We start from the raw sequence: 20,876 nt of genomic DNA, 5'->3' as shown, positions 1-20,876 counted from the left end.
CATGGACATATCAAATAATTTTAAACAGATTCTGATATTCAGGATGGTACAGAACAACATAGTATATCTGGCATAAATTTCACTTTTTTTAACAAATAGTGAAAAATGTTATCAGCTAAATGTCTTTAAATTGAGTAAATAATACAAAAGGCAACCACTTTCTATTTATGTGAGAACAAAAAGCTAAGTTTCTCTGATCTGTGTGACTCTCCCATTCTAGTTTGAAGGGCTGGCCAAAGGAAGCAACAGATTTATTTAAGTATCTAAAAAGCCCATCTGTTCTTCTTTGCCTATGGAAGCTAGATAAAATAAGCCCATATTTCTGATGGCTTAAATATCCACCGTAAAATCTGTATACAGCTGTATATTACCAGCAGAGACTACGTTGGTGACCAGTGATTAGTTTGCTGGCTTTGGACCTGGAGAAGGAAGATACTTTTGGCTTTACTTTCAATGCAACAACATACAGGGAATGTCTGATTGCAGAAATATATAACATTTAATGATTGCTAGCAAATCAAGAATAATCAAGTTAATCGGGAAATCTATCACTTAAATGTTTTTCAAAGATTTTTTTTTTCTTTCTGAAAGAGTAGAGGATACTTTATATGCTAAAATACTAGCATGTAATTTGTCCTTTTGAAAAATGTCCTTGCAGAAAATGTTTTAATTAATATTGTTCCTACTACAGCAAAGCAGCTGTCAGAAAGCACAGGCTCACCAGCTGTCCTTGAAAACAGTTCAGAAAATTTGGGTACATGTAGCTTAGGTGAAATTTCTACATGTTATCTTGTTGCAGAGGTCATAACTGAGATCAACAGAATACTCCCAGGACAGTATCGCCATCTGGTTATCACAAACTGAACAGACCAAAGAGGGACCATAACTAGTAATACAAGCCTTATATTGTTCAAGCCAACCTGGGGCAGGCTACCAGGATCCTCAAGGTGGCAGAAAATGGAAATGTACAAAACTGGAATCTCTATGATAAACTATTAATCTTGAGAAGGGATGAAGGCAGTAGTGGAATGAGCACTGCTTTCCTCCTTTTCTTTCAAGTGATAGACTTACTCAGAAAGTTTAGGACAGAATCCATTCCTGGATGCTCATGACTTGAAATACTTTTAGCGTCTAGAAGAAAACAGCTGTGAAGGCAATACAGCCTCTCTTTTCAATCACTTTGACAAAATTGAATTGTTCAGAATTTAAAATGATCAACTGTTGTGAAGCAATGAACTCCTTTGTTACGTACCTTCCAACAGTTCCTAAGCTTAGCACCTCAACAGCATTAAGTAATGGACAGAAGGATAGAAAAACCAGAATGAACATAGGCTTTTTGATTTTAAAAACAGCATACTCAAAAATAAATACAGACTATTCACTTGTGCTCAGATGAACTAGATGAACTAGTTAGATGTAGCTAAATAAGTCTGTCTCCTACGGAAAATACTTCTCTGTCAATTCTGATTACAGTAGGATTTGGCCAGCATTCAAAATGCTGGTCATAATGTCTGGGTTGCTATCAATGACAACTCTGTTGTACTGCATGCTCAGCCTTGAAGTACACAGAACAGTATCACTATGACGAATGTTTAATCTTGTGAATATGTGCATCAACATAAAACATACCATCCAGAACCTGGCAATATAAACTCTATCAACAGGAACTGGCTGAATAAAGGTGATGGCCAATCCAGCTTCCTTCTTCTAAGGAAGAACAGCTACTTCATACAGTGTAGCAGCACTTCTCAGCTAATAGGTCTTTAGTGGAGTCTTAAATTCATCAGGGTCCCAGAACTACAACTGACTGATACACCTGTTGGTCCATAATCAAATAGGCCTATTCAGGATGTAGTTTAACAAATGTAATGTGTAAGGCACATGTTGTTTCCAGGGAATAATTTAAGTCTTCATACTTGCAATTTCAGACAAAACTAGAAATATTTTGAATTCATCTCCACTTATTCTTGACAAGAGGCAATAGAGAAAAAATATGAATAATAATACAATTGTTCATTTTTTGAAACAATACTACAGCATTATGTGGAATTACAAGATTTGCAGTCACTGCAAGCAACTGAAGCAACAGACCCTGATTTTAAATGGGAGGAATTACAGTGCCTAGTTCCAGAATGCATATCTCTATGTCTCTGCTTTGCTGAGCACGGTTAAAGTTTGACTGTATTAAATTATACTGTTAGATTTCCAGATTTTTACTGTTTTTTGTTTGTTTGTTTGTTTGTGTTTGTGTTTTTTTTCTTCCTACGAAGAACATGCTGGCTGTGTAAAAGGGTTGTGCTCTTTTATAAACTGTGAAAATGAAAGTGTTAAAAGTTGTATTGAGACTATCTCTGTTAAAATGTGTTTGAAAGTGCAAGAATCTTGGAACAGTCTTTTGAAGTGATTAAATAAAAGCCTGTGCATTTTATTACCAATATTTTTAGCAATAATTGTAGTAGATCCTGCTGAGTATTTCATTAATCTTAGTGACTGGAGGGAGAAAGGAGATAAAATGGATCTGGAATATTAACCCATGTCTTTGCTATTTACACATTAAGATGACAACATATTGTAGAGAAGATCTAATCAATACAAGGTAGCACTTCTCAGTGGTTTACAAAAAAAAAATTAAAGTATTTCAACCACTACAGACTGTGACAAATTACACGCATGATGTACATATAAACAAAACAGAGAAAAGCAAAGCTATTAAAAAATAAAGAAAAATATAATAAAAAAGAGAATTTCTTCATACCAGAAAATAACATAGAAAAGTAATAATAAATATTATGGGAATTTATCTTTTCTTATTTGGATTGAAAAACAAACAAAAAAAATTTTGACAATTTATCAAAACAAAATACATATTTTTTAATTAGTTCTTACAATCAGTATGTACTTGTGATTTTGATATCCACACCATGGACATGGTAATGATATGGTAAAAATGGTAATAGTAAAACCAAAATCCAGTCAAATATATTTGAATGGTATATTTTCACTTACAATGACATGTCTCCACACATATGAGATAGTAGCTTCCTCTTTAGTAGTATTTTCTCCTACTTGTAAAAAGAATTTGATGTCCCTGCAAGGCTCTCTTTAGTACTTCTGCTCCTTTTTGCTACAAGACTTTTCTTTAGGTTTTTATTTGTGCTCAGGCATGTAAAAAGTGAAACATACCAATTCACAGGTTTAACCCTGTTTTCTCTTATATTATAGATAATTGTAGGAAACAATCAGTACACAAACTTAAAAGACAGCTATTCAAAAATCCTAGAAAAAGTTGGAATTCAAAGTGAAATTTTGTCTCAGGAATCCAACTGAAAATTACCCAAAACTCCCTGGAAGTTTATGATGAATCTGTCAGGAATCTTAAAAATAGGCTTGGATTAAGAAGAAAACATTACTAATTGACTTTTACAGAAGACTTACTTCAGTTAAAATATAAAATAATGTTCTACTCTGTTTAAATGTGATTACAACTTTGTATTTTGACCCTGCATTTTTATTATTACTCACAAGTCAATTATAGTCAATATCTAATTTCATCTTATTTTTGAGCCATCTTTCATACTGGTAATGATCAGCTGTACCATTTACCCCTTATGTTCTTAATGTGAATTAATACAGACTTTCTGAAGATGAACAGTCAGAAAGCTTGTAGCAGTATGCTAATTTCCTACTGGAAGGAAAGTAGCCCTGCTGAAGGATGAGTGGTGAGAAAAGTCTTTGGCTTATACCCAGCTTCAGGGTAATCCAGCATCTCTGCTGACAGGATGGTATGACTCCTGCTTGTCTAATTAATAATGATGTCCATGTTAAGTGAGAGTAATAAATTTGTCTAAGGGAACTAAGCATGGCTCATTAGGCAGGTCCTTTCAAATTAAGGCAGAATGCCTCTTTATCACTAAGCAGTGACATCACTTTCTCTACAGCAAGAGAATTTTTTCTCTTTGAAATACTGGTCTCTCCAGAAATAGCTGCTCTTTTTTGATTACATGTATTTTTTCATTTTATGTGTGACGGATCCAATGAATACTCATATTTGGGCTATTTGTTAGATCCACTAAGGTGTTAGAGACCCTGAACTCTGACTGCAATGAAGACCAATTGTTCTATTCTACAATGGTTTGTGAAGGATTAAACAAAACTATGTCCATATGTTCCATGTATGACATCTACCCAGAAGGACTTATTTGAGAACAGTCTTAAATACTGGTTCTCCAGTCAAATATAGGTTTTATATATATATATATATATATATATATATAACGTACAAAGTAATTAGGAGGTGGAACTGTATATACCAGTGACACTGGTGAGCAGTTTTTGACATGAGCAATAAACTATGTAAGATGTTCAAAACCATTCAAATCTGAGTTATATGCACAGACAAAACAGACCTTGATATATTTTATTTTCTCTTTTAAAGTGGGGTAAAACAATGTTTGTGATACTGATTATAATTCTTAATAACACAGAGCTGAAAAAAAACACAACAAAACCTGCTTCTTTTTTGGACTACTTTAGACAGTCCTGAAATAAAAAGAAATCTATCTTACAAAACTCTCTCCCATCAATTCAAGAGTGCAGTAACATTAAGATGACTGTAAAAAATGATCACATCATGCCTTTACACCTGCTGGCACTAGCATCAGAGCACTGATTATTTTACACTTATTATCTCCATCTACATAAACAAAACTCCTTTCTAAGGGATTCTAATGATCTATTTTTTTTTATCTGAAACTTTGGGAACACTCTTTTCAGGCATCACCATTAGTTGCTATGGTGATAGTTCTAATAGCATTTACAGGCAGCAGGAAACTGATTCACTCTAAAGTGAAAAAAAAAAGAGATACTTTTCCAAAAAATACTCATTAATCAAATAATAAAGAAAAAAAAAACAAAACACCCCATGTCACTTGCATGCAAGCACGTACAAACACGTGTCATCTTTTTTGGACTCTTCTGAATTTTAATATCAAAAACATAGAAAAAAAAAGTTGCAATTGCATAGATGTGATTTTTTTAAATAGCCACAGAATGACAGCTAAACTAAAACAGGGCACAGTATTTTCAGTGTTCTAATTTTATGAAAATATGCATTCTGAAGGAGAAAAATAGTTATGAGTACAGGATAAGTTTTAGTTTCAATTAAATTTCCATTATAAAGATCTGTCTGATTGCTTAACAGAAGTAAAATGTTAATTCCCTGTAACCTACAAGGTACAGTAGTAGGCACAAATGTAAAAATAATTTCATATTCTTCCTGATTAAAAGATAATGCAGTCTCAAAGATTCACTTGAATCAGAACCTGAATCTGAATATAGGCTCCCCTTGAGTTAGTGCCATAATTATATCTGTTTCTTCCTTAATAATGTCCACCCAGAATTGTGTTTATTTTAATGCCATAGGATGACAATTTTCAAAAGTTGACATAAAAAAGATTTATCTTCAGGATGAAAAAAGTACCCTATTCTAATACTTTCCAGAGAAGCATTTATGGCTGTTTTCTGTTAAAGATAAATTAGAGAATAAGTGGATACTAAAATTGTAATGATCATCTATTCGGGAATTTATTAAGGTGTTGCATTTCTCCATACTCTGAGGTATTATTGGCTGGAAATTAAATCTGAGAATAGATCCCAGAAGAATAAATGTTACAATAAAAGATAGCAATGGCCATGTCTTTTATTCTGAGTTCTTTCCAACTTTCTCAAATTTACGTAAGTGCTGTGGTATTCATTTCCATTTAAGGAAATTCATTTTCTGAGAGTATGATTTTCATATTCAAGCTATAGTTAAAACAATTAAAACAGTTTGGTGAAATATATTAGGAAAAAGAATGAAATTTCTTTGTCCATTTCATATACAAACAAACAAACATACAGAGTGAGAACCATCCCTGAAACATCTTACAAAGCGGCTCTAGAGTTTACAACCTTTGTAACTGCAGTAAATGCTTCAGAAAAAATCAAGACCTACTGCAAAATTCAGTTGTGATTCTCACAGCTGTTACTCTTATGTTACTGCTCATGAGAAACAAGAATTGAATACACTGTTCCTCATCAAGAGACTATGCACTTCTTCAATAAGAAGCACCTGACTCAAAGACAAACTGAACTGGAAGAAAAGGCCTTATACCTCTCACATGGTGAAATTTTTGTGTGTTTTTGTTGTAGTTTTGATTTGGTTGTTTGTTTTCATCAACTTTAGACGCATTTGTTTTAAAAGTAAGAAAAGATCTCCTGAAGGACACAAATATTGGAAGGATAAGAATTAAATCTGATGAAATAAAGGCTGGAAGACAACCCAAGTAAGAGGTTATTCATTAATAATAATAATAATAATAATAATAATAATAATAATAATAATAATAATAATAATAATAATAATAAAATTACATACGTTAATACTCCTTTTTCAGCAGAATTCTTTACTTGCTTAAAGAAGTTTGTGATTAAAAGATGGTAAAATGAGAATAAATTAGGGTAGCACACTGTTGGCTATCCATATTTCTTTCCATAAATGTTTAGGAAATAATATGTTATATTTTCTTTCTAATAGTGTAAGAAAAAGTCAAAAGAGCCTAAGACTACAGATAAAAAATAGTTACACAATTAATAATTCTATTTTCAGTGTTGGTTCTGCCTATTGAGAGTAAGTAGTGTGCAGACTTCTTTGCACAGAAGCAAATATCAGTTGTCTCTGAGACAGGAACAATATATTTTACATGATGAACAGAGCACAAATCTAGTGAAAAATACAATATAATCACTGTTGTGTGAAGGCCTACACTGCTAAGTTCTTTACATAATAAAACTCCAATGTCTTACAATAAATTTAATTATTGCAATAGTCAGAAAGGGAGGATTAACCACAAAGTGTTTCTGGAATTGACTCAAATAATTAAAGATTGTGACAAGAAAACAAGAGGACAATGACAAACTAAGAAAAATGCTTCACCAAAAAAAGAAAAAAGCCTGCAAAAACTGATGAATCAGAACATATTAGTGAAGAAAACACTGAAATGCATCACAGATTCTGAAAAGAGTCCTGCTCAGACTAAATCAGTGCTCAAATTTTTGATAAATCTTGAACAGGATGTAAAACATACACTTGCTTTTGTAGGGTATGCTCATTCATTATTTTTCTTTCACACTTAATTTCCATTCTCTTTCATCATTCCTTTCACCTTATGTTAGAAGTTAAAAGTTCGCTTTACATCTCATGGATGTTGTAACACCCCGGTGGTTTTCATAGACAGGTAGTAAGAAGAAATTTCTTAGAAGGAAAAGTTGATGTCTTTAACCAGCAGAAAATTTCTAAGAATCATTTAAGTATCTGTTCTGTATTTATTATTCTTTTACTTTTACTCTGTGTGCTCATCTTGTTATTCCTCCTACGAAGCAGGATCACTCTAACAATGGAAGCCCTGGCCCATCTCAGCTGACTCCATTTTCTGATGGAGACAGTTTACGCTATCTTAATATTATTAAAAAAAAAAACAAAAAACAAAAAACAAAAAAACACCTCCTTTAAAAAGAAAACAAAATTTAACTTTCCAAAGTCAGAGGAAAACAGAAAAAGCCTTACTTAAAAGTTTTATATTTAAAATATCTTTTTTTTTTTTTTCTTCTGAATCAAATAAGAAATTAACAAGACCTGATATGGCAGCAGTTGTCATGCAACTAACAAAACTTTCTGCTTTCAAAAGAAGCAGAAATCAAATTTCTCTAATTTAACAACACAACAGAATTAAGGATTCTATCACTACATACATTCACATGAAAGAAGAATCACAGAAAATATGGAAGATCATGTAAGAAACGTGTTTATCTGGAGCACAACTCAGTTCAAGGAAGGAGCAGCTACAGACCCCTGTAAGCATAAAAAGACTCAGTGATAGGAATTCAGCAGCTTCAGTAGAAATTCTATTTCAGTACTGAATGATACTAGCACCTGACATATTTTTCTTTATTGTATAACTAGAGACAACTTTATGACGGTCTTAATGCCAGTGGGCAAGGGGAACATTTATTATTTCTACTGTTATACCAAAATAAGTTAGAGTGGGAATAGAACCTCTTTTCTCTGGAGACATTAAATACATCTACTTTTAGAGCCGCAGGACTGAAAATCACTTCAAGTACTTAGAACTGAAACACTCAGCAGTTTAGTACTTTTTTCCAAGAGCTGACACCTTGTTGAGCCCTGTCTAAAAATGCATTTTTCCCTAGATTTAGTATTCGTAAAAGGCACTCATGACTTGTGCCACCTACAGTTTGTGTAAAGTGCTTTATTGGAATCATATCAGCATGTAAGCCTCAGCCACTGAGCAAATTATATTTATATATTGATACTTTAAGTATTTGAGTATGGCATTCACTTGAGTATATTGGCATTCACACTGGAACAGGCTCCCCAGGGTTGAGTCACCATCCCTGGATGCGTTTAAAAACCGTTTGGATGTGGTGCTCAGTGACATGATTTAGCGGAAGGTTGCTAGTTTGGGTAGTATGGTTAGATTGTGGTTGGAATTGATGATCTTTAAGGTCTTTTCCAACCTGAATAATTCTATGATTATACGATTTTAAAATTTATCTAGCATTCTCCGTAGCCTTTTATGCTTTTTACATCCTTTTCCTAGAAACAATAATTGAAGCAATAATGTAAATTATTTTTCTCTGCAAAACACAATTTGTATTTTGCAAAGACGAAGGCTGGCTATTATGTGTCCTTTTGGGGATGAAGAACAAAATTAGAGGGCCTTTAAATGAGAAAATTAACGTAATTGTATTTAAGTAATTTACACAGTAACTGCTAAAAATGAGGAACAAAACACTTGTCTGGTCCTGATTAATACTATCACAGAATCACAGAATCACAGAATGACCTGGGTTGGAGGGGACCTCAAGGATCATGTAGTTCCAACCCCCCTGCCTAGCAGGGCCACCAAACATACACCTTTACTAGATCAGGTTGCCCAGAGCCTCGTCCAACCTGGTCTTGAACACCTCCAAGGACGGGGCATCCACAACATCCCTGGGCAGCCTGTTCCAGGACCTAACCACCCTCCTAGTAAAAAACTTCCCCCTAACATCCAACCTAAATCTTCCCTCTTTTAACTTAAAACCATTTCCCCGTGTCCTGCTATTATCAGCCCTTATGAAGAGTTTACTCCCCTCCTGGGAGTAAGTTCCCTTCAGATATTGAAAGGCTGCAATGAGGTCGCCCCGCAACCTTCTCTTCTCCAGGCTGAACAAACCCAACTCCCTCAGCCTGTCCTCATAGGGGAGGTGCTCCAGCCCCCTGATCATCTTCGTGGCCCTCCTCTGGACCCTTTCCAAAATCTCCATGTCTTTTTTGTACTGAGGGCTCCACACCTGAACACAGTACTCCAGATGGGGCCTCACAAGAGCAGAGTAGAGAGGGACAATCACCTCCCTATCCCTGCTGACCACCCCTCTCCTGATGGAGCCCAGGATCCCATTTGCTTTCCGGGCTGCCAGAGCGCACTGCTGGCTCATGTTAAGTTTCTCATCTATCAGGACCCCTAGGTCTTTCTCTGCCGAGCTGCTCTCAAGGACAACTCCCCCCAGCCTGTACAGGTGCCTGGGGTTCTTCCGGCCCAAGTGCAAAACCTTGCACTTTGCCTTATTGAACCTCATTAGGTTCACCCGAGCCCAGCTTTCCAGCCTGTCAAGGTCCTAAGATCAAGTGTAGTGTAGTAATACTATATATATATATATATATATATATATATAGTATATATATAGTATTAATCAGGACCAGACAATAATATATATATACTATATACTATATACTATAGTACTATATAGTATTAATCAGGACCAGACAATAATATATATATACTATATACTATATACTATAGTACTATATACTATAGCTACACTGATGGGAATGAATGATTCAGCATCCTGACACACTGTCAGCATAGACTGCCATTCATAATTACTCTCACATTTCATTTCAGATCTGACCTGACACCTGAATATGGTTCCTGTTTACTGCTAAATAAAATATGCTGCTTATTGTAAACCTCTGAATGTCTTTGCATGACACACTTAAGACAGAGGGGAATGACTGAATGATAGAAAGCATTTTCTCACTCTTACAAGGAGATATGAGTACCTTCTGGTTTCAATTTTAGAAGTCTTGATCAATGCTGACATTGGAATTATTTGACTACTAATGGGGCTTTACCTGTTACCATAAAGCTCTGGGTGAAACAAGCTTCTTCTGGAATGAATTAACAATATATATTCATGGCAAACTCTGCCACCAATTGTGCTGAAAATGACTCATTTATACATTTTTAATGTCAGAAGTGATATCATCAGATTATCTTGCATGAAGACTTATTTAATATAGATCACATCTATATGCTGTTGATAGTCCAGTAGTATCAGTTTGAATACAACTGGTGGTACAAAAAATAAAGTAGTTTAAAAATATCAATTTCTCATAGCAATTTATTCCATTGATTAATCATATGAAATGCTAAAATTTCTAACTTCTTCTTAATTTAAACTTCCCTAACTTTAATTCCTGCTTTTTCTTCCATTTCATCGTTTTCTTTTCAGGATTAATGAGTTTTTCAGAACTCTCTATTCTCCCTCTTAAGGTACTTGAACCCATATTAAAAACATATTGTATTTTTAATAAATTAATTCTTATGCCTATCAATTTATGTATCTTTCCACCAGATCTAAATTATTTGTATCTTCAATAATGTTCCTTTCCTGTCAAGCGCAGCCCACTGCTATATACTATTATTGAAGCATAATGAATAATTGAATGCAATATAATTAAAATGTGATTATTGTACTCAGCCTGTTTTAATAATTGGCATGTCAAAGTAAAATTTCACCCCCAAAATAGTGACGGTGAAAAGTTTTACACTTATACATATTTTTTACTAGGTACTTTGAAGTCTTTTCATAGAAACTTCCTTATTATTCACTGGTGTGGATTGCATCATATTACTACTTTAATAAATATAAATCCACAAGTTTTAAAACACATGATACCTTAATCTATGATTGAGGTGCAGGAGATCCTGCCTTGAGGTTGAGAGAATAGAAATTGAAAATGGCATCTCAGTTTCATACATAATTCTTGAGAAGCCTCTGGAATTAATGTAAAGGAGTATGCTGTATGCAAGTATGAAGAAAACATTTGCTATGGTTCTGAGTTTCATTTAACACATATTGCCTTCCTGATGACTAAATCAGTGAAGTCCTTTGCTGGCTCGTAGACATTAATACTTATTTAGTGTTTTAATATTTTACTGTCACTAGAAGTAGTATTCTCTCATATAAAAAATCTGAAATATTAATGTGCATTCAGTAGGATCTGGCAGTTCACATTCTTCACTTCAGTGCTTCTGTCATGGAGAGAAACTTCAAATATTCTCTCTAACTGATGAAAATGACAATACCATTTAAAAGGATAAACTTAGGATAGAAAGTTTCTTTAATCAAAATTCTTCTAGTGGCATTCATCAGATTTTTTGACAGAATTAGGGTCTGGAAGAAGGAACAAAATTTTTACTGAGTGATTTAGTAGTAAATCCTGTCCTTGTTGCACAAAAGACACTTCCTGAAGTTTCCAGAGTACAGCAACAGAAAATACTAGCATGGTGAAAGCTGCGTGCTAGTTTATAATGTTCTAAAAATGAAAGAAGTTTCTGAAAGTCTCATTCCAATCTAAACAAGCCAGGTGATGCATATACATTTTGATTAGTAAGCGCTACAGTAACATTTACTAATTCACTTTCACAAAGAAGACATGCCCCAAGACTTGCTTACCTTTTGGCTATATAAAGACATTGCAGCACTTCTGGCCAAGCCAACACACTCCGTCTTTCATGCAAACAATATATCTTTTACCTTCTAAGTAAGCTCAGCAGCTTGATCAATACAGAAGGAAATATGCCGTGGAAACATTAATTCTAAAACATTACCTCTCACTCCATGGCAAATTCATATGAAGGTTAGCAAAGACCTTTTTCAAGTCCTTCTACTTAAAGTGAATACTAGGCACAGCAGCTAAATCTGTGCTAATTAAGTAAGTATGTATGGGACTGCTTGTTGACGCTATAGCCAACTGACAAGGGCCACAACATATTCATACGTTGAGAATCTCAAGCACTGGCTGGGCATCAGCTGGCAGGTGGTGAGAAATTACATTGTAAATCACTTAATTTGTAAACGTATGTATAAATATATGTATTATATACGTATATATATAGATATATATATATATATATACACACGTATAATTACCATTACTCCTATTTCTCTCCTCCTTTTCCATCTTAGCAAATAGTTTTTATCTCAACCTATTATTTCTATTTTTTTTTTCAGATTGTCTCCCCACTTTCCACTGGGAGGGCGGAGCAGTGAGTGAAAGGCTGTATGGTGCTAAGCTCTCTGTCAGGTTAAACCATAACAAGGACATTCATATGAAAACTGCTCATTAGAAAACATTCCTTCAGCCATGACAAGTCTAAGGTCTAAACTAGTAAACTAGGAACTGCATGGGTGAGTGCTAGGTAGTGTATTTGGTACAAAATCCACGGTGATCATGCAAAAAATAGTTAAGAATAATATTCTTAATATTGTTTTGATTGTATCCCTCTATTTGGGAATGTTCTGTGATATTTATTCCAAGTAAATGAGTAGCCTGAACAATTTGAATTTAAACAAGAATATGGAAATAAACCCACTCAAGATACAATGAGTAATAACACTCCACTGCAAACTGAATGAGTATCTTCCTGGATTTATCTCTGCCCAGTGACATATGATTATCTCTACTGATGGAGAAGCACAGAACAATGCTGTCTTCCCAATATTTCCGAAAAGAATGACATGAACTCAGTAGCTCCTATGGAAGAACAGTAAATGTAGAAAAGGGAACACCGCAGTAGAAGAGTCCAGATTTCTTTTCTCCACATTTTTCATTGGGCTTCTGAAGTTACCATGCTATATATCAATCTCTGTGAATTTAGCCTTCAGTTTTAGCATCCAAATTATTCTCCAAGGAAACGAATTTATAATAAAAGTAGAATGTGAGGTATAATAGAAGGGAAGAAGTTTGGAAGTGATCACAAAGTAACAATCTAAATTTTTTAAAGTTGCCTCTGCTTAGGTAATATCCATGGAGAAAATGTCTTGTACAAATGCACCTGGACACTTACGGCAGAAAAGCTGAACAAAGACTTAACTCACTACAGAGGTTCAGTGTAGTAATAGTAATGGGAAGCTGTTTTTCCTGGTTTTACTTGCTGTAATTTTTAGTGAAAGAAAGGATAAGTCCGATATAATCCGCTGCAGAAAGCTAGAAGATGATGAATGTTAACATGCTGATGTTGGAAGCTGTAATTTCATTGCAGTGATTTTTCAACAATAAAAAAAAAAAAAAAAAAAAAAAAAAGAAAGAAAGAAAAAAAAAAACAACCCTGTTTGAAACACTTCAATATTTTATGAATGTGATCATCCTTACAGACCATGAAATAATAACTGAATGTGAATAATGAGGTAAACACATCAGTAACACTTTTAGATCACTTAACCAGCAAATGTCCCTATGCTGGATCATCCTATGTTAAAACAGACTGAGAATGGAGGATCTACAGATAGTCTGAAGAGCTAAATGATAAGAAAGAATAGCATCTTTGCATTCTTTCCTGCACCAGGAAGGTGCTGGTTCAGTTTTTACAGCTTTATGGCCTGCATTCTGTCTGACTGGTCAAGCCCTACTTTTATGTAACGAACTTCTGCTACATAGTTGAAAAAAAAAAAAAAAATCCCTACATTAGCACACACGAATGGGATAAAGAAAAAGAGGAAAAAAGAAAAATGGCTAAAAATGAGTGAATTAGAAGAGTATCAACAAAGTAAGATGGTGGAAAAAAGGAATAGAAGAAATACTTCTGAATTAGAAAAAAGTACACATCATAGGTGCAAAGAGAATAGTAGAATCTTTGGATAAAGTCACAAGAAGGAGTTGTCCTCGCTCTTACAGGCTTAAATCTTAAGAGAAGGTGCTAGGTGGTTATTGTTTTCCATACTGAAGTCCTGAAGTAAACAGAGACTACCTTTAAAATAAAAAAAGCATATGCCACTAGCAACATATTTCATATCTCACTAAGAGTGACTGTGTCGTAAGCACAGCGGTTCATATTACCTCCTGAGTGCAATGCTTTCACAGAGTGAATAGTTGCTTCTGTTAATTTTATTTCTAGAGTCAGTGTTTGCACACACTTGGTAGTTAACCCCAGTCATCCTCTGTCCAAACTAGTTGTATAAGAACACCTTTGACTTTTCTATTTCTGATTGCTAGCAGAGGTTTTTTATTCAGATTAAAAATTTGGTTTCTTATTTTTGAAGTCTCTGATGTAAAAAGCTTCCATATTTTACTGAGTTGTTCCATCTGTAATCTGCCCTATAGAGTGCCCTATATTACCTATAAAAACTAGAAAATGTACCATGTATGTCAGTACAAGGTCTTCCCAAAGGGACACGCTTCTTTAAAATATTTTTTTCATACTTCTTGATATTAGACTCTGCCTGGATGAAAAGTAAAATCCAAATTGCCTCATACAAAAAAAAAAAAAAAAAAAAAAAAAAAAAAAAAAAAAAACACAAAAAAACACCCAACACCTAGTAAGAACAACATGGCAAAGCACTTCAGATGAATGGGAAGAGTGTTTTCATCTCTTTTTTCCTTCCCTCTCCCTCATGTTTTAGATTTAGAAATGCTGAACATCTGGAAGATTATTTTTCAATGTTTAAAAACAGAGAGAGTATGTATTAATTTTGAATGAAATCAGAAAAAAAATAAATACAATGCACTGTAATGGATCTATTCAATTTGCTACTCATCGATTTACCTTTCAGAACATTTAATTAGTTCTCCCATTTCCTACAGTTAAGGTAAAGTGAAACAATTAGAAAAATGACAAACATTTTTAGAATGGTATTTCATATTTTAATGACTCTCTTAGTGCAATCTTAGATTTAGCAGAGGGCTGTTAGTTAGGCTAGTATGGTTAGGATGTGGTTGGATTCAATGATCTTTAAGGTCTTTTCCAACCTGAGTGATTTTATGATTCTATGATTCTATGATCTTACATTGCAACTGTGAGTTGCTTCAACACATTAGAAAGCAACAGAACTGATCTGTATTTCTTTTAACTCCTCAATTAGAAAAAGAAATGTTCTAATGATTGAATGTGCCTGTAAAGCAAAGCCATAAAACTCTTTTTTAGTAAAAAGCACATACCGCATTATGGAGAAATGAAACAGTTTCCCAGGTAAAAATCAGTTCATTTCCAATTTTATCATGCTTTTTGAAAACATTTCTTCTAAATTTATCTAATTTATCAGTATCTAATGACTTCAGGACTTATAATATTGATTCACAGGGACAAGATTTGACAGGAACAAGATTGTCTTTCTGCAAGGCAGTCACATGGAATTTCTAGTTCCAGTGTAATCTTCTGGCTTCTCAACTGGTCTGAAAAAAAGGTAATTTATTTTATATTTTTTCATCATACCTTGAAAATTTTGCACATTATCTCATAGACTGAAAAGGTTTTCTCAGCTCGTGTCCAATCCCAGGTTGTGACCTTGGAAAAAAAAAAAATAGAAAAAAGAAAAAAACAGGTAAAGAAATCAAGTTATTATTCTTCATTTCAGTAGTTCAGTTTATTAAAAATAAAAATAAAAAAATCAATCCCTAAAACTTTCTACCCTTTACATCTAGTTTAATGTACATAGAAAGGGCAAGCACTACCGCAGAGCACAAACTACCAGGGACCAGTGCTGAAAAGATGTCTATCTCCTTGCTCTTTCAATGGCTTTTCATGCAGGCTAATCTATGTGGAATGAACAGGCTTCCCTGGGAGCCTCCTATCTGTGCTGGTGGGGGCTGCATTGAGATCACAAAAGGTGCAGCCCTTTAATTGTTCTCACAGAACCCTGACATGTTTCTCCCCATTTCTGTTGTTATAACAGAATTTCTTGTTATACATACATTGTTTGCAGAGGCCCTAAAACATAAAACTGAAGTTTCCAACCTTGCAGTGTCCTAGACACTTATCACATGTGCTTGCAATCTAGGTGAAAAAGCTAACAAGAAAGAGCAAAGGTAAATATACACTTTTTTTCTTACCAGTGTGAATCTGCTCTTAAATTTGAACACAGTAAGATTTGAATAACAGTCTGTTTCTCCACATTCTCACAATTTTTGCAATTGCTTTTAACAGTATTTATTTTAAGCAATTGTTTTTTAAAAAAGCCTATAAATAACTTTTCTAGGAAACTGCAAGAAGGAAAGAGGAGAATTAGTCACAGTCTCAAAAGACAGAATATAAAACAATCAAAAAAAAAAAAAGGAGAGAGAAGAAAAACTGAGGCTCTATATGGAAAAAAAAAAAATCTTAACAATAAGAATTACTGAAGAGTGCCTCAGCTTCAAAGGCTCATAGTTATATGGCAAGACAAAAGAGTTGAGGAAGTAGTATAGTCTGTTTTTTAAAATTTAATAATATAAAGCTTTTTGAAAAATATCATCAAATTGTAGCCACAGCTACACACCAAACAATTCATCTGTTTCTCATTCAGACAGAAAATGAAATGATCTCTCACAAGGAACAGAGAAATGGGGAGTTGAGTTTTGCTACAGATTCACTGAACACAAAGCACCAGCCAGAGAAGTATCATTTTGCCCTGCCCCGTTAGGAAAAGTAACCACTATTCCTGTTGAAGGCCACAGCTACTTGAAGTTTTGTTTAGAAGGTCATTGCAAGCTCCATGCTTTGGAAAAACATATGAGAGCTCCCCCTTCTTCATAAGATTTCTCACAGAATCTTTAGAAATTGCCTGTCCTGATCACCAGTCTGCCAAGAAATCTCAGAAAGGTAATTAAATTTTAAGATGTAAATAAGATATGTTAGAACTGATCATGCACCTGAGCACAGAGAGGCGAAGTGCTATCGATCACATAGATAAAAAAATATAGCAAGGGGAGGCAGCTGAGGTATAGTATTTAAACACATGCCTCCTTCAGGAGTTAAACAGAACAATAGTTTCATTTAATTTTCTGGTTAAAATGTTGGCAGATCTGTTCAGAAACAGCTTAATCCAAGAAGCTTACGCTAGAAATATAATTAAAATTATTTTTCTTCCTATAACAACATTTACATCTTACATAATTAGAAGCTCCAAAATTGCAGCCTTGAAAGTTTATTCTTAATCTTTTTTAATCCCTGGAACAGATGAATGTACATGCCCACAGAACAGCAAACAATTGTACATGTAAAAGTTTGCATAGAGAATGTCCTTCTAAAAAGCCTTCTGTAGTCTTTGAGAAGAAAATTTTTCTGGGCATTTAAGTGTACAAGTATTATATAAATGGTTTTAAGCACCTCTACAGAAACTTCTTCCCCAGATTGTCTTTTAAAGAGTTCGTTTGTCATTATTCTTCCCTCCTACTCAATGGAAAGAAATTGTTTTCTTTCTGTTTGAACTGTCTTCCTATTTTAGAATAAGAACCAGAGTCTGTTATATTTTTCATAATTAAATTATGTTTTGCTCACACCTTATCTGAAACAAGGCCCTAATAAAGACTTTGAGATCAGCCTTGTCTCATAAAGCAGCAGCTTGACAGAACTGTCCTAGCTCACAGCACTGTGGTTCACATCTGTACTATAAATATGTTCTTCCCATAGTCATTTACCCACAAGCAACATATTACTTCTCTAAACTAATAATAAAAATGATATTGTATATAGATAGAAATAATATAACAACAAACTCTCGGTAAATAAATTTGTAGTTTCTTCCACACTGCTTACAAAAGAATAATCTTTTTCTTTTGAACTGAACAGGAACATTTAGCATTGTATCTAGAAGGGAGATAGAATTGTGAATGAAGAATAGTGTGGACACTTGCCATCTAAATTTGAACTACCTCCAACAGAAAGGATCTACGGCCCAAATCAGGATAACCACTAAACTCTTAGTACTGCCTGTATGGGTCTGCTGCCAATTCCTTAGCTACTGGCTTAAAACTTAGCTAGAGGATATGTGTGTTTCCTGCAGCTTAGACATGCCATAAAACCATGAAATTAAACTGCTGATTTTGAGACAGTAGATGAAATTTTGCCCTTTCTTGTCAGTCAGATTCCAATTAATATTCAACCTGAACTGCCTCATTTGACTCCCTACTTTCCTTTTGGTGCTCTGAAACTGCACAGAAGTTATATTCAGGATAAAAACTAAAGACAGAGATATTACTCTGCAGGCTGTGCCATTTCCACAGCCTGCAAAAAGCTTCAGTATTACCCAAAATCTCAGCAGTTTGCATTCAGAATGACAGTTCAGTTTAAATGTAACCAACTTGCTTCCAGCTTGTTTTGCTTGCCAAAGGGAAATGAAAAGCCCCCTTTTAGTACAAATAGCTTTCTCATGTATTTTTCTAAGTGTTCAGGTGACTGAGGGGAAAAAAGTATTTGTTAGCTGCACAGTAATCTGATGAACAGTTATTTTCTGTCACTTTTATAATACATTTCTCTGGAACTTTTCAGTGCTCTAAGTTACAATGCCGTTAACAAAATGAGCGCTCAGTGTGAAAGCCTGGTACGTGTTACATGAAATCATTTTATTTAATAACATTTATGCCCACACAGCATGAGAAATCTACTTACTGGAGGTGCCATAAATTTATACAGAGAAGATCCCCTCAGTGCTAGAAACTTTGGTGTATACATTCGATCCTGAAGGGAGTCTTGTTCCCGTTCTTCCGTCCAGCCCATGTAGACTATCTGACAAAAAAAATCAATAGTGTTGACAAATTCCTCAGGCAATTTCTTCAAATCAATTGCAAATACTTTGTGCAAGTAAGCTGATGTCTGTCAAATCTTACAGAACTACAAATCTTGAACCACTGACACAATGTGATATATTGGCAGTTCACTTATAATCACATGAATGCGTAAAGAAAACCTGTTACAACCATCAAAATATAAGAGAAAATGCATTTATTGCCCTAGCAACAATAAAAGAGCTAAGCCACATACCTAACAGATGTCTATTTTTTTTTTTTTATTATCTCATTAAAAGCTCTCTAAAGGAATTCTAAGTACTTGCAGACCAATCACATCAGAAAAAATATAATGCAAGTGAAATGTAGGGAGCCAGTAGGCAGGAATACAAAATGAAGAAGAATTCAGATACAAGACTGACAGATAAATACATGGGATTTTGTTACAATATGGCAAAAACAAAGACATTCTGGAGCACATTTTGTACTTGTACTTAATATATTCAGAAATTAGTTATAAACATTTCCAGATACCTGCATAACTGAAAAAAAAAAACCAAAAAAAAAAAACACCCACAAAAAACTACTATACTAATTAATTGAAATAACATTTCAATCTCAGAGTATGGATTTAGAAAGGAATGCTGCAAAGTTTTTAAAGATTAGTTGGTTTTTTTTTTACTTCAGATCACATGGCATGTTTATAAATATTTGTTCAACTACCTCTAATTTGATGATCAAGGAAACTTATAAAATTTCTTCAAAGAGAAGATATAGCCATGCCTCAATACGCAAGGATTAAGCAGTACTCAACACTATATTGTCATGCAATAATTGAAAAGCCATGCTCTCTAAAATCTTTTTCATTCCTGAATGAAAAATACTCAAGAATACAGTCCAATAGGTACAGTGAGAGAAGCTTTAAATTATTTCAGTTCAACAGTTACTCATATTCTCCTAATTTCTCCTGTTTTGTATATTATTCAATGCAATAAAGATAGGTAGCTCCATTCCTCTGACTTGATAGGAGTCTGTGCAGCTTATTGACTGAGAGAAGCTACACATGGGAGTAAAATTAATATAACAGTGTACTATTATTTAGAGAAGTATAGTATATTTTTCCTCTGTAATGAAAAGAGAATGAATGATCTCTGATTTCTAGGCATTCAGACAACTTTACTTTTTAACTAATTAATTCCGTGCCATCTTTGATTTGTTTCATTAGAATTGGATATAGTAAGATATAATCTCGTCTGATTAGATTTCGTATCACTTTTTCACAGTGTGTAACCTGTGTTCATTTAGGTTGTTTTCTTTTTCCTCACTTAATCTAAGTTTCTCCTACATCAGAATAACAGCGCATAGTCATGCATGATGTACAGATGCACTGATATTTCACATCTGATTGCCTTAATACTAAAGCAGCCATAAAATTTAAAGCAATTGCTCCTTTTGATACTGCTCCGTTGCCTCCATAGATCACAAGGAGAAATTTGATTGATTTTTCAGAAAACCTGATACATTAAGGTTTTATTAACAAAACTCATTTCTCTTTCAGGCTAAATATGTACTCTTAAACATCCAGCAGAACTCTTAAGCAAAAGCTGTATGACTGCAATTAGGAACAGTTACATAGTTGTTTAAATGCACAAGTGTATTCACATGTGGATTAAAATAACATTGGATAGATTCTGGAAAACAGGGAAAAAGCTACAAAGACTTGATAAGTATTTTAACTGCATGCTCCTACAATGGTCTCAGTTTATCTAAATAAACTGAACACGTGATGTTAAAGCGTGGTAGTTTTTACATAATCAAGGTGAGAAACTGTTGAAATGTTTTCCCTCATGGGATAAAATTGAGGCCACTTTCTTAAAGCATTTATGTTACTAATAAACATTCTGACTTCTAAAAAAGTTTTCACTATTAATAACCTCAAAAAAGCTATTCATTTGGAAAGGGATCAAAACATTTCAAACTAATGGCTCATATATATATATATATATATATA

The 20,876-nt window shown here is 34.0% G+C and overlaps 1 protein-coding gene across 8 annotated transcripts in view; it reads right to left on the bottom strand.

Annotated features, from left to right (window-relative positions):
• SNTG1 (syntrophin gamma 1) overlaps positions 1-20,876 on the bottom strand; it is a 332,486-nt gene that overhangs the window by 27,883 nt on the left and 283,727 nt on the right. For all 8 annotated transcript variants that reach the window (XM_090137577.1, XM_031612876.2, XM_090137575.1 and 5 more), the window contains 2 exons: positions 18,750-18,866; positions 15,597-15,668 (listed from right to left, as the gene is read on the bottom strand). In XM_090137577.1, the coding sequence (XP_089993703.1) occupies positions 15,597-15,668; positions 18,750-18,866 (189 nt within the window). The remainder of the gene's footprint in view (positions 1-15,596; positions 15,669-18,749; positions 18,867-20,876) is intronic.

Source organism: Phasianus colchicus, chromosome 3, assembly GCF_987193195.1.
Source record: "Phasianus colchicus chromosome 3, bPhaCol1.hap1.1, whole genome shotgun sequence".
NCBI classification, from domain to species: Eukaryota; Metazoa; Chordata; class Aves; order Galliformes; family Phasianidae; genus Phasianus; species Phasianus colchicus.
This window is presented reverse-complemented; position numbering and strand designations above follow the sequence as displayed.